This window comes from Diaphorina citri, unplaced genomic scaffold (genome assembly GCF_000475195.1).
Source record: "Diaphorina citri unplaced genomic scaffold, Diaci psyllid genome assembly version 1.1 scaffold7799, whole genome shotgun sequence".
Taxonomy (NCBI): domain Eukaryota; kingdom Metazoa; phylum Arthropoda; class Insecta; order Hemiptera; family Psyllidae; genus Diaphorina; species Diaphorina citri.
Window position 1 is genome coordinate 315 of NW_007385175.1, and position 11,805 is coordinate 12,119.

The 11,805-nt window shown below is 37.8% G+C and overlaps 1 protein-coding gene and 1 long non-coding RNA gene across 2 annotated transcripts; both read left to right on the forward strand.

Annotated features, from left to right (window-relative positions):
• Positions 1–1,057: 1,057 nt before the first annotated feature.
• LOC103522289 (probable cytochrome P450 301a1, mitochondrial) lies at positions 1,058–11,734 on the forward strand (the record flags this gene model as incomplete). The annotated part of the gene is made up of 3 exons (XM_008487394.1): positions 1,058–1,067; positions 1,559–1,757; positions 11,566–11,734. Coding segments are annotated over exons 1-3 (378 nt in total), but the record flags the coding sequence as incomplete, so codon positions are not given.
• Positions 2,373–2,719, forward strand: LOC113472735. The gene is made up of 2 exons (XR_003394930.1): positions 2,373–2,458; positions 2,547–2,719. It is a non-coding gene; the product is annotated as an uncharacterized LOC113472735 (long non-coding RNA).
• Positions 11,735–11,805: the final 71 nt, after the last annotated feature.

Consider the following 11,805-nt stretch of genomic DNA (forward strand, 5'->3'; position numbering starts at 1 on the left):
TGGCACCATTCAAACTCGTAGCAAGAATTTTCTTCAATCTCGTTGTGTACGTATTAATCACACTGTCTTTTGCTTCTGACTTGTTGAATACCAGTGCTTGTTTCACACCAAGATATTTGTACATTTCATTTGTACTTTGATCAAGGGTTGGTAATACCATTGGTGTTGAGGTTAGATTGATATTTTCTTGATCATGTATTTTCCCCCTTTTCACTTCCAAAGTAGCACATTTCTCTATGCCGAATTTCATTTCAATATCACTCGAGAATATTGATGTTATTTCAAGCAGAGATCTTAATTCATCCTAGTGATGGGACTCGAGTGAGATTTTTCAACTCGATTATTTTCTACTCGATTATTTTCCAACTCGAGTTGTAACTCGAGTGGAAATTAATCGAGTTGAATATTGGAAATTACACCGCGCCGATTTCTCACTCGAGAGTCGAGTAGGCGAGCGAGTCGCTGATATTCGGGTTTTCGTTCGGAAACTCTCGGCATACGGGTATACCACTATACCCCTCCCCCTCTTCAGTTCTCTTTCTTGCATCATCATCTAGTAAGAGGCAAGAGGGGAGAGGGGGGTAGTGAATCATTCAACTCGTTAAACGAATAGTTTTTCTGACGAATAGATTTGTACTCGAATAGAAACTGCATGCTGCAATAATATGTGGCGAGTGCGCGAGTGAACTCGGGTCAGAAAACCCAATGAATAGTTTTTCCACTCGAGTGGAACAAAATAATAATCGAGTGCACTCGAGTGAAGTCAAACTCGAGTCCACTCGAATAAAATCATTCACTCGGCCCATCACTAATGTGAATTGACCCAATGACTGCTGCGAACTTAATCATTTTGATGGTGCAATTTCTTTTTTATTTAACATAATTCAACAAATCAGCAGTAATTTGCATATGGTTTTTTTCTGAGGCATTTAATTGTGTTTGGAGACACTGTACAGGAGAGGAAAGTAACATTGCATTATTATTTTTACAGATATTAATTATTATTATTTTTTTAATGAGGTGTTGGGTATCCATGGATCAAAACTGATGGGTCACCATGGGCCAGGGTAAAAACTAAATGCTTGGTTTTTCACTAATATCTCTCTCTTTTTTTGTGGAATGGCTATAAAATGACAGACAAATACTAGATTTTGGTTATATTCTATTCACTATTTATAGAGTTGCAACTTTCACAAATTGTAATGACCCATGGTGTACAGGCATGGGGTACCATGGAGTTTTTTTTTTTTTTTTTGATGTCACTTTGAATTTGTCCCTCTAAAACTAAAATTTTTAGCTTTTTTTTAGTCTTCTTGTGTTATGGCCCTTTCAAGGTTGCATACTTCTTGAATTTTTCTAGGGTGGGCAGCTGCAACCCCCACCTTCCTACGCCCATGCTTTTGGTTTAAGGTTAAGGTATGAATTGTATTTGAACGACCTCTCAATTCTATCAATTTGTGGAATCCGTGTTCTCACATTAATCTCTACATTCACAGAAACAAAACCCCGTTTTTTTTTTCCCATTTTGAAACCTTTTTCTCTTTTGGCATGATTTCAGCAATCGCGCGAGTTGCTCTCGACATCCGACTAGGATGTTTGGATAAAGATGTAGTTCAGACTGAAACTCAAGTCCTTATTGATGCTGTCAACACATTCTTCAGAAACGTGGTTATACTGGAACTCAAAGTACCGTTCTGGAAATTATTCAGCACACCAACGTGGAAACAATACATTTGGGCCTTGGATACATTACGAGAGTGAGCATGCTTTGGAAAAATATTTAATATTATATTGCTCTCATAGGTTAACTTTGGGTTAACAGGTTAACACTATAATATATATTATTTTGATCTGTATGAGGATTAGTTAACAAACTAAATTGCCATTTAATTAGGTCGTACCATCTAGAAAAGTTGTCTGATTTTGTTCATCTTTACACAGATGAAGCAAGCTCATTGTTGTCTTCCTGTTCAGCTTTACACAGATGAAGCAAGTTCATCGTTGTATCGTTGTCTTCCTGTTCATCTTTACACAGATGAAGCAAGTTCATTGTTGTCTTCCTGTTCATCTGTTTCAGAATCACGCAAGTTCATGAATAAACAAAACAAAATGTTAACAAAATTAAAAAGTTTGGCAAGAATTACCTACAAGAGTTTTTCATGTTCTACCTAAGTACCTACCTACTCACTACTTGGTTTTGTGAAAAGGTTTTGTTCCAAATGAGATGGGACCAATGAGTGTCGTCTGTCACTCAAAATAAGTTTGTAGTGAGAAAAAGACCTTTCTACATCAACATATGTCAGGGGACAGAACTTGAAGAGTGCTGGGGAAAAGCTCAAACCATCTGGTAACTCTTTTCCCTTTCCGTTAATGTAACTATTACCTTGCTTCAGGAATTCTAGTCCAGGATTTTTCTCTGTTACTTGTTTCAACTTGTTCCTGAGCCTGAGCTTCTCAGGTAGGTTCCGAGGGAGGGACGCTTGACGCTTGAGCACTCTCCAAAGTGTTTACTTGTTTCAACTTGTTCCTGAGCCTGAGCTTCTCAGGTAGGTTCCGAGGGAGGGACGCTTGACGCTTGAGCACTCTCCAAAGTGTTCAGTATCTCAAATGTTTCACTCATTTCCTCAAAAATCCTCGAAATGCTTAAATATGCAAAATCCCTAAAAATTGTCAAAATATGCAATTGCATATGCAAATATGCAATATGCAAAAGTCCGGGCTCTAGTTATGACAATACGTTGGTTTTTGCGATTTAGAGTACCTATGTACTATTGTATGTACCTAGCTATTTCGAGTTCTGAAGCTGGATTCAGACGACGTGACGTGAGTTCTGGTTTATTCAGGCCGTGGTTATGAACAGGGCTGAGATGAGCTCGTACGACGTGAGATAGCTGTCCCGGCGGCAATTTTTAAAATTCATTTTATATTTATTTTTGTTTGCTTTGTAATTTGCTTGTTTTTAATAGCTAATATAAATGAAAAGTATAATATAAACGAGCAAACTAAAGATAAAAAGTAAAAAATGAATTCAGATTGTACAAGTTGCGGAAAAAAAATCAAAAATCCGAATTTCCCGCCAACTTTACACGCAAAAAGGCCGACGATGGCCTACGATGGCCCTGTTCATAACCACGGCCAGAGGCTAAAGTGCTCATGATGCTCAAGCAATCGCCCCTTTGAATGTCCAGAATTTTTCTGAACCAAGAACTGAGAGGAGCAAATAGGTACATACGATTGGTAAGTAGCAACACTAGCAACGGAAACTACTACACTTTAACCACTTACCATTGATGTTTTGTACAGGATTGTTTCCAAAAATCATGAATGAATAATCTTGTTCGGTAGACTGGATGGCTTCCTAAGTTCATTGTTGTCTTCCTGTTCAGCTTTACACAGATGAAGCAAGTTCATCGTTGTCTTCCTGTTCATCTTTACACAGATGAAGCAAGTTCATTGTTGTCTTCCTGTTCATCTTTACACAGATGAAGCAAGTTCATTGTTGTCTTCCTGTTCATCTTTACACAGATGAAGCAAGTTCATTGTTGTCTTCCTGTTCATCTTTACACAGATGAAGCAAGTTCATTGTTGTCTTCCTGTTCATCTTTACACAGATGAAGCAAGTTCATTGTTGTCTTCCTGTTCATCTTTACACAGATGAAGCAAGTTCATTGTTGTCTTCCTGTTCATCTTTACACAGATGAAGCAAGTTCATTGTTGTCTTCCTGTTCATCTTTACACAGATGAAGCAAGTTCATTGTTGTCTTCCTGTTCAGCTTTACACAGATGAAGCAAGTTCATCGTTGTCTTCCTGTTCATCTTTACACAGATGAAGCAAGTTCATTGTTGTCTTCCTGTTCATCTTTACACAGATGAAGCAAGTTCATTGTTGTCTTCCTGTTCATCTTTACACAGATGAAGCAAGTTCATTGTTGTCTTCCTGTTCATCTTTACACAGATGAAGCAAGTTCATTGTTGTCTTCCTGTTCATCTTTACACAGATGAAGCAAGTTCATTGTTGTCTTCCTGTTCATCTTTACACAGATGAAGCAAGTTCATTGTTGTCTTCCTGTTCATCTTTACACAGATGAAGCAAGTTCATTGTTGTCTTCCTGTTCATCTTTACACAGATGAAGCAAGTTCATTGTTGTCTTCCTGTTCAGCTTTACACAGATGAAGCAAGTTCATCGTTGTCTTCCTGTTCATCTTTACACAGATGAAGCAAGTTCATTGTTGTCTTCCTGTTCATCTTTACACAGATGAAGCAAGTTCATTGTTGTCTTCCTGTTCATCTTTACACAGATGAAGCAAGTTCATTGTTGTCTTCCTGTTCATCTTTACACAGATGAAGCAAGTTCATTGTTGTCTTCCTGTTCATCTTTACACAGATGAAGCAAGTTCATTGTTGTCTTCCTGTTCATCTTTACACAGATGAAGCAAGTTCATTGTTGTCTTCCTGTTCATCTTTACACAGATGAAGCAAGTTCATTGTTGTCTTCCTGTTCATCTTTACACAGATGAAGCAAGTTCATTGTTGTCTTCCTGTTCAGCTTTACACAGATGAAGCAAGTTCATCGTTGTCTTCCTGTTCATCTTTACACAGATGAAGCAAGTTCATTGTTGTCTTCCTGTTCATCTTTACACAGATGAAGCAAGTTCATTGTTGTCTTCCTGTTCATCTTTACACAGATGAAGCAAGTTCATTGTTGTCTTCCTGTTCATCTTTACACAGATGAAGCAAGTTCATTGTTGTCTTCCTGTTCATCTTTACACAGATGAAGCAAGTTCATTGTTGTCTTCCTGTTCATCTTTACACAGATGAAGCAAGTTCATTGTTGTCTTCCTGTTCATCTTTACACAGATGAAGCAAGTTCATTGTTGTCTTCCTGTTCATCTTTACACAGATGAAGCAAGTTCATTGTTGTCTTCCTGTTCAGCTTTACACAGATGAAGCAAGTTCATCGTTGTCTTCCTGTTCATCTTTACACAGATGAAGCAAGTTCATTGTTGTCTTCCTGTTCATCTTTACACAGATGAAGCAAGTTCATTGTTGTCTTCCTGTTCATCTTTACACAGATGAAGCAAGTTCATTGTTGTCTTCCTGTTCATCTTTACACAGATGAAGCAAGTTCATTGTTGTCTTCCTGTTCATCTTTACACAGATGAAGCAAGTTCATTGTTGTCTTCCTGTTCATCTTTACACAGATGAAGCAAGTTCATTGTTGTCTTCCTGTTCATCTTTACACAGATGAAGCAAGTTCATTGTTGTCTTCCTGTTCATCTTTACACAGATGAAGCAAGTTCATTGTTGTCTTCCTGTTCAGCTTTACACAGATGAAGCAAGTTCATCGTTGTCTTCCTGTTCATCTTTACACAGATGAAGCAAGTTCATTGTTGTCTTCCTGTTCATCTTTACACAGATGAAGCAAGTTCATTGTTGTCTTCCTGTTCATCTTTACACAGATGAAGCAAGTTCATTGTTGTCTTCCTGTTCATCTTTACACAGATGAAGCAAGTTCATTGTTGTCTTCCTGTTCATCTTTACACAGATGAAGCAAGTTCATTGTTGTCTTCCTGTTCATCTTTACACAGATGAAGCAAGTTCATTGTTGTCTTCCTGTTCATCTTTACACAGATGAAGCAAGTTCATTGTTGTCTTCCTGTTCATCTTTACACAGATGAAGCAAGTTCATTGTTGTCTTCCTGTTCAGCTTTACACAGATGAAGCAAGTTCATCGTTGTCTTCCTGTTCATCTTTACACAGATGAAGCAAGTTCATTGTTGTCTTCCTGTTCATCTTTACACAGATGAAGCAAGTTCATTGTTGTCTTCCTGTTCATCTTTACACAGATGAAGCAAGTTCATTGTTGTCTTCCTGTTCATCTTTACACAGATGAAGCAAGTTCATTGTTGTCTTCCTGTTCATCTTTACACAGATGAAGCAAGTTCATTGTTGTCTTCCTGTTCATCTTTACACAGATGAAGCAAGTTCATTGTTGTCTTCCTGTTCATCTTTACACAGATGAAGCAAGTTCATTGTTGTCTTCCTGTTCATCTTTACACAGATGAAGCAAGTTCATTGTTGTCTTCCTGTTCAGCTTTACACAGATGAAGCAAGTTCATCGTTGTCTTCCTGTTCATCTTTACACAGATGAAGCAAGTTCATTGTTGTCTTCCTGTTCATCTTTACACAGATGAAGCAAGTTCATTGTTGTCTTCCTGTTCATCTTTACACAGATGAAGCAAGTTCATTGTTGTCTTCCTGTTCATCTTTACACAGATGAAGCAAGTTCATTGTTGTCTTCCTGTTCATCTTTACACAGATGAAGCAAGTTCATTGTTGTCTTCCTGTTCATCTTTACACAGATGAAGCAAGTTCATTGTTGTCTTCCTGTTCATCTTTACACAGATGAAGCAAGTTCATTGTTGTCTTCCTGTTCATCTTTACACAGATGAAGCAAGTTCATTGTTGTCTTCCTGTTCAGCTTTACACAGATGAAGCAAGTTCATCGTTGTCTTCCTGTTCATCTTTACACAGATGAAGCAAGTTCATTGTTGTCTTCCTGTTCATCTTTACACAGATGAAGCAAGTTCATTGTTGTCTTCCTGTTCATCTTTACACAGATGAAGCAAGTTCATTGTTGTCTTCCTGTTCATCTTTACACAGATGAAGCAAGTTCATTGTTGTCTTCCTGTTCATCTTTACACAGATGAAGCAAGTTCATTGTTGTCTTCCTGTTCATCTTTACACAGATGAAGCAAGTTCATTGTTGTCTTCCTGTTCATCTTTACACAGATGAAGCAAGTTCATTGTTGTCTTCCTGTTCATCTTTACACAGATGAAGCAAGTTCATTGTTGTCTTCCTGTTCAGCTTTACACAGATGAAGCAAGTTCATCGTTGTCTTCCTGTTCATCTTTACACAGATGAAGCAAGTTCATTGTTGTCTTCCTGTTCATCTTTACACAGATGAAGCAAGTTCATTGTTGTCTTCCTGTTCATCTTTACACAGATGAAGCAAGTTCATTGTTGTCTTCCTGTTCATCTTTACACAGATGAAGCAAGTTCATTGTTGTCTTCCTGTTCATCTTTACACAGATGAAGCAAGTTCATTGTTGTCTTCCTGTTCATCTTTACACAGATGAAGCAAGTTCATTGTTGTCTTCCTGTTCATCTTTACACAGATGAAGCAAGTTCATTGTTGTCTTCCTGTTCATCTTTACACAGATGAAGCAAGTTCATTGTTGTCTTCCTGTTCAGCTTTACACAGATGAAGCAAGTTCATCGTTGTCTTCCTGTTCATCTTTACACAGATGAAGCAAGTTCATTGTTGTCTTCCTGTTCATCTTTACACAGATGAAGCAAGTTCATTGTTGTCTTCCTGTTCATCTTTACACAGATGAAGCAAGTTCATTGTTGTCTTCCTGTTCATCTTTACACAGATGAAGCAAGTTCATTGTTGTCTTCCTGTTCATCTTTACACAGATGAAGCAAGTTCATTGTTGTCTTCCTGTTCATCTTTACACAGATGAAGCAAGTTCATTGTTGTCTTCCTGTTCATCTTTACACAGATGAAGCAAGTTCATTGTTGTCTTCCTGTTCATCTTTACACAGATGAAGCAAGTTCATTGTTGTCTTCCTGTTCAGCTTTACACAGATGAAGCAAGTTCATCGTTGTCTTCCTGTTCATCTTTACACAGATGAAGCAAGTTCATTGTTGTCTTCCTGTTCATCTTTACACAGATGAAGCAAGTTCATTGTTGTCTTCCTGTTCATCTTTACACAGATGAAGCAAGTTCATTGTTGTCTTCCTGTTCATCTTTACACAGATGAAGCAAGTTCATTGTTGTCTTCCTGTTCATCTTTACACAGATGAAGCAAGTTCATTGTTGTCTTCCTGTTCATCTTTACACAGATGAAGCAAGTTCATTGTTGTCTTCCTGTTCATCTTTACACAGATGAAGCAAGTTCATTGTTGTCTTCCTGTTCATCTTTACACAGATGAAGCAAGTTCATTGTTGTCTTCCTGTTCAGCTTTACACAGATGAAGCAAGTTCATCGTTGTCTTCCTGTTCATCTTTACACAGATGAAGCAAGTTCATTGTTGTCTTCCTGTTCATCTTTACACAGATGAAGCAAGTTCATTGTTGTCTTCCTGTTCATCTTTACACAGATGAAGCAAGTTCATTGTTGTCTTCCTGTTCATCTTTACACAGATGAAGCAAGTTCATTGTTGTCTTCCTGTTCATCTTTACACAGATGAAGCAAGTTCATTGTTGTCTTCCTGTTCATCTTTACACAGATGAAGCAAGTTCATTGTTGTCTTCCTGTTCATCTTTACACAGATGAAGCAAGTTCATTGTTGTCTTCCTGTTCATCTTTACACAGATGAAGCAAGTTCATTGTTGTCTTCCTGTTCAGCTTTACACAGATGAAGCAAGTTCATCGTTGTCTTCCTGTTCATCTTTACACAGATGAAGCAAGTTCATTGTTGTCTTCCTGTTCATCTTTACACAGATGAAGCAAGTTCATTGTTGTCTTCCTGTTCATCTTTACACAGATGAAGCAAGTTCATTGTTGTCTTCCTGTTCATCTTTACACAGATGAAGCAAGTTCATTGTTGTCTTCCTGTTCATCTTTACACAGATGAAGCAAGTTCATTGTTGTCTTCCTGTTCATCTTTACACAGATGAAGCAAGTTCATTGTTGTCTTCCTGTTCATCTTTACACAGATGAAGCAAGTTCATTGTTGTCTTCCTGTTCATCTTTACACAGATGAAGCAAGTTCATTGTTGTCTTCCTGTTCAGCTTTACACAGATGAAGCAAGTTCATCGTTGTCTTCCTGTTCATCTTTACACAGATGAAGCAAGTTCATTGTTGTCTTCCTGTTCATCTTTACACAGATGAAGCAAGTTCATTGTTGTCTTCCTGTTCATCTTTACACAGATGAAGCAAGTTCATTGTTGTCTTCCTGTTCATCTTTACACAGATGAAGCAAGTTCATTGTTGTCTTCCTGTTCATCTTTACACAGATGAAGCAAGTTCATTGTTGTCTTCCTGTTCATCTTTACACAGATGAAGCAAGTTCATTGTTGTCTTCCTGTTCATCTTTACACAGATGAAGCAAGTTCATTGTTGTCTTCCTGTTCATCTTTACACAGATGAAGCAAGTTCATTGTTGTCTTCCTGTTCAGCTTTACACAGATGAAGCAAGTTCATCGTTGTCTTCCTGTTCATCTTTACACAGATGAAGCAAGTTCATTGTTGTCTTCCTGTTCATCTTTACACAGATGAAGCAAGTTCATTGTTGTCTTCCTGTTCATCTTTACACAGATGAAGCAAGTTCATTGTTGTCTTCCTGTTCATCTTTACACAGATGAAGCAAGTTCATTGTTGTCTTCCTGTTCATCTTTACACAGATGAAGCAAGTTCATTGTTGTCTTCCTGTTCATCTTTACACAGATGAAGCAAGTTCATTGTTGTCTTCCTGTTCATCTTTACACAGATGAAGCAAGTTCATTGTTGTCTTCCTGTTCATCTTTACACAGATGAAGCAAGTTCATTGTTGTCTTCCTGTTCAGCTTTACACAGATGAAGCAAGTTCATCGTTGTCTTCCTGTTCATCTTTACACAGATGAAGCAAGTTCATTGTTGTCTTCCTGTTCATCTTTACACAGATGAAGCAAGTTCATTGTTGTCTTCCTGTTCATCTTTACACAGATGAAGCAAGTTCATTGTTGTCTTCCTGTTCATCTTTACACAGATGAAGCAAGTTCATTGTTGTCTTCCTGTTCATCTTTACACAGATGAAGCAAGTTCATTGTTGTCTTCCTGTTCATCTTTACACAGATGAAGCAAGTTCATTGTTGTCTTCCTGTTCATCTTTACACAGATGAAGCAAGTTCATTGTTGTCTTCCTGTTCATCTTTACACAGATGAAGCAAGTTCATTGTTGTCTTCCTGTTCAGCTTTACACAGATGAAGCAAGTTCATCGTTGTCTTCCTGTTCATCTTTACACAGATGAAGCAAGTTCATTGTTGTCTTCCTGTTCATCTTTACACAGATGAAGCAAGTTCATTGTTGTCTTCCTGTTCATCTTTACACAGATGAAGCAAGTTCATTGTTGTCTTCCTGTTCATCTTTACACAGATGAAGCAAGTTCATTGTTGTCTTCCTGTTCATCTTTACACAGATGAAGCAAGTTCATTGTTGTCTTCCTGTTCATCTTTACACAGATGAAGCAAGTTCATTGTTGTCTTCCTGTTCATCTTTACACAGATGAAGCAAGTTCATTGTTGTCTTCCTGTTCATCTTTACACAGATGAAGCAAGTTCATTGTTGTCTTCCTGTTCAGCTTTACACAGATGAAGCAAGTTCATCGTTGTCTTCCTGTTCATCTTTACACAGATGAAGCAAGTTCATTGTTGTCTTCCTGTTCATCTTTACACAGATGAAGCAAGTTCATTGTTGTCTTCCTGTTCATCTTTACACAGATGAAGCAAGTTCATTGTTGTCTTCCTGTTCATCTTTACACAGATGAAGCAAGTTCATTGTTGTCTTCCTGTTCATCTTTACACAGATGAAGCAAGTTCATTGTTGTCTTCCTGTTCATCTTTACACAGATGAAGCAAGTTCATTGTTGTCTTCCTGTTCATCTTTACACAGATGAAGCAAGTTCATTGTTGTCTTCCTGTTCATCTTTACACAGATGAAGCAAGTTCATTGTTGTCTTCCTGTTCAGCTTTACACAGATGAAGCAAGTTCATCGTTGTCTTCCTGTTCATCTTTACACAGATGAAGCAAGTTCATTGTTGTCTTCCTGTTCATCTTTACACAGATGAAGCAAGTTCATTGTTGTCTTCCTGTTCATCTTTACACAGATGAAGCAAGTTCATTGTTGTCTTCCTGTTCATCTTTACACAGATGAAGCAAGTTCATTGTTGTCTTCCTGTTCATCTTTACACAGATGAAGCAAGTTCATTGTTGTCTTCCTGTTCATCTTTACACAGATGAAGCAAGTTCATTGTTGTCTTCCTGTTCATCTTTACACAGATGAAGCAAGTTCATTGTTGTCTTCCTGTTCATCTTTACACAGATGAAGCAAGTTCATTGTTGTCTTCCTGTTCAGCTTTACACAGATGAAGCAAGTTCATCGTTGTCTTCCTGTTCATCTTTACACAGATGAAGCAAGTTCATTGTTGTCTTCCTGTTCAGCTTTACACAGATGAAGCAAGTTCATTGTTGTCTTCCTGTTCATCTTTACACAGATGAAGCAAGTTCATTGTTGTCTTCCTGTTCATCTTTACACAGATGAAGCAAGTTCATTGTTGTCTTCCTGTTCATCTTTACACAGATGAAGCAAGTTCATTGTTGTCTTCCTGTTCATCTTTACACAGATGAAGCAAGTTCATTGTTGTCTTCCTGTTCATCTTTACACAGATGAAGCAAGTTCATTGTTGTCTTCCTGTTCATCTTTACACAGATGAAGCAAGTTCATTGTTGTCTTCCTGTTCATCTTTACACAGATGAAGCAAGTTCATTGTTGTCTTCCTGTTCATCTGTTTCAGAATCACCATGAAACACATTGTAGAAACCCTGAAGCGACTTCAAGCTCAGGATAGTTTAGAATGTAATCATCAATCATCTTTATTACAACGGGTACTCGCATTACATCCGGATAATCCCAAGTTTGCCTGCATTCTTGCTCTGGACATGTTCCTTGTAGGAATAGACACGGTAGGTAATCATTACAAGGTTGAGCCTCAAATTATAATCTTCGGATTCAGTTGGAGTATTATCCAAATTAT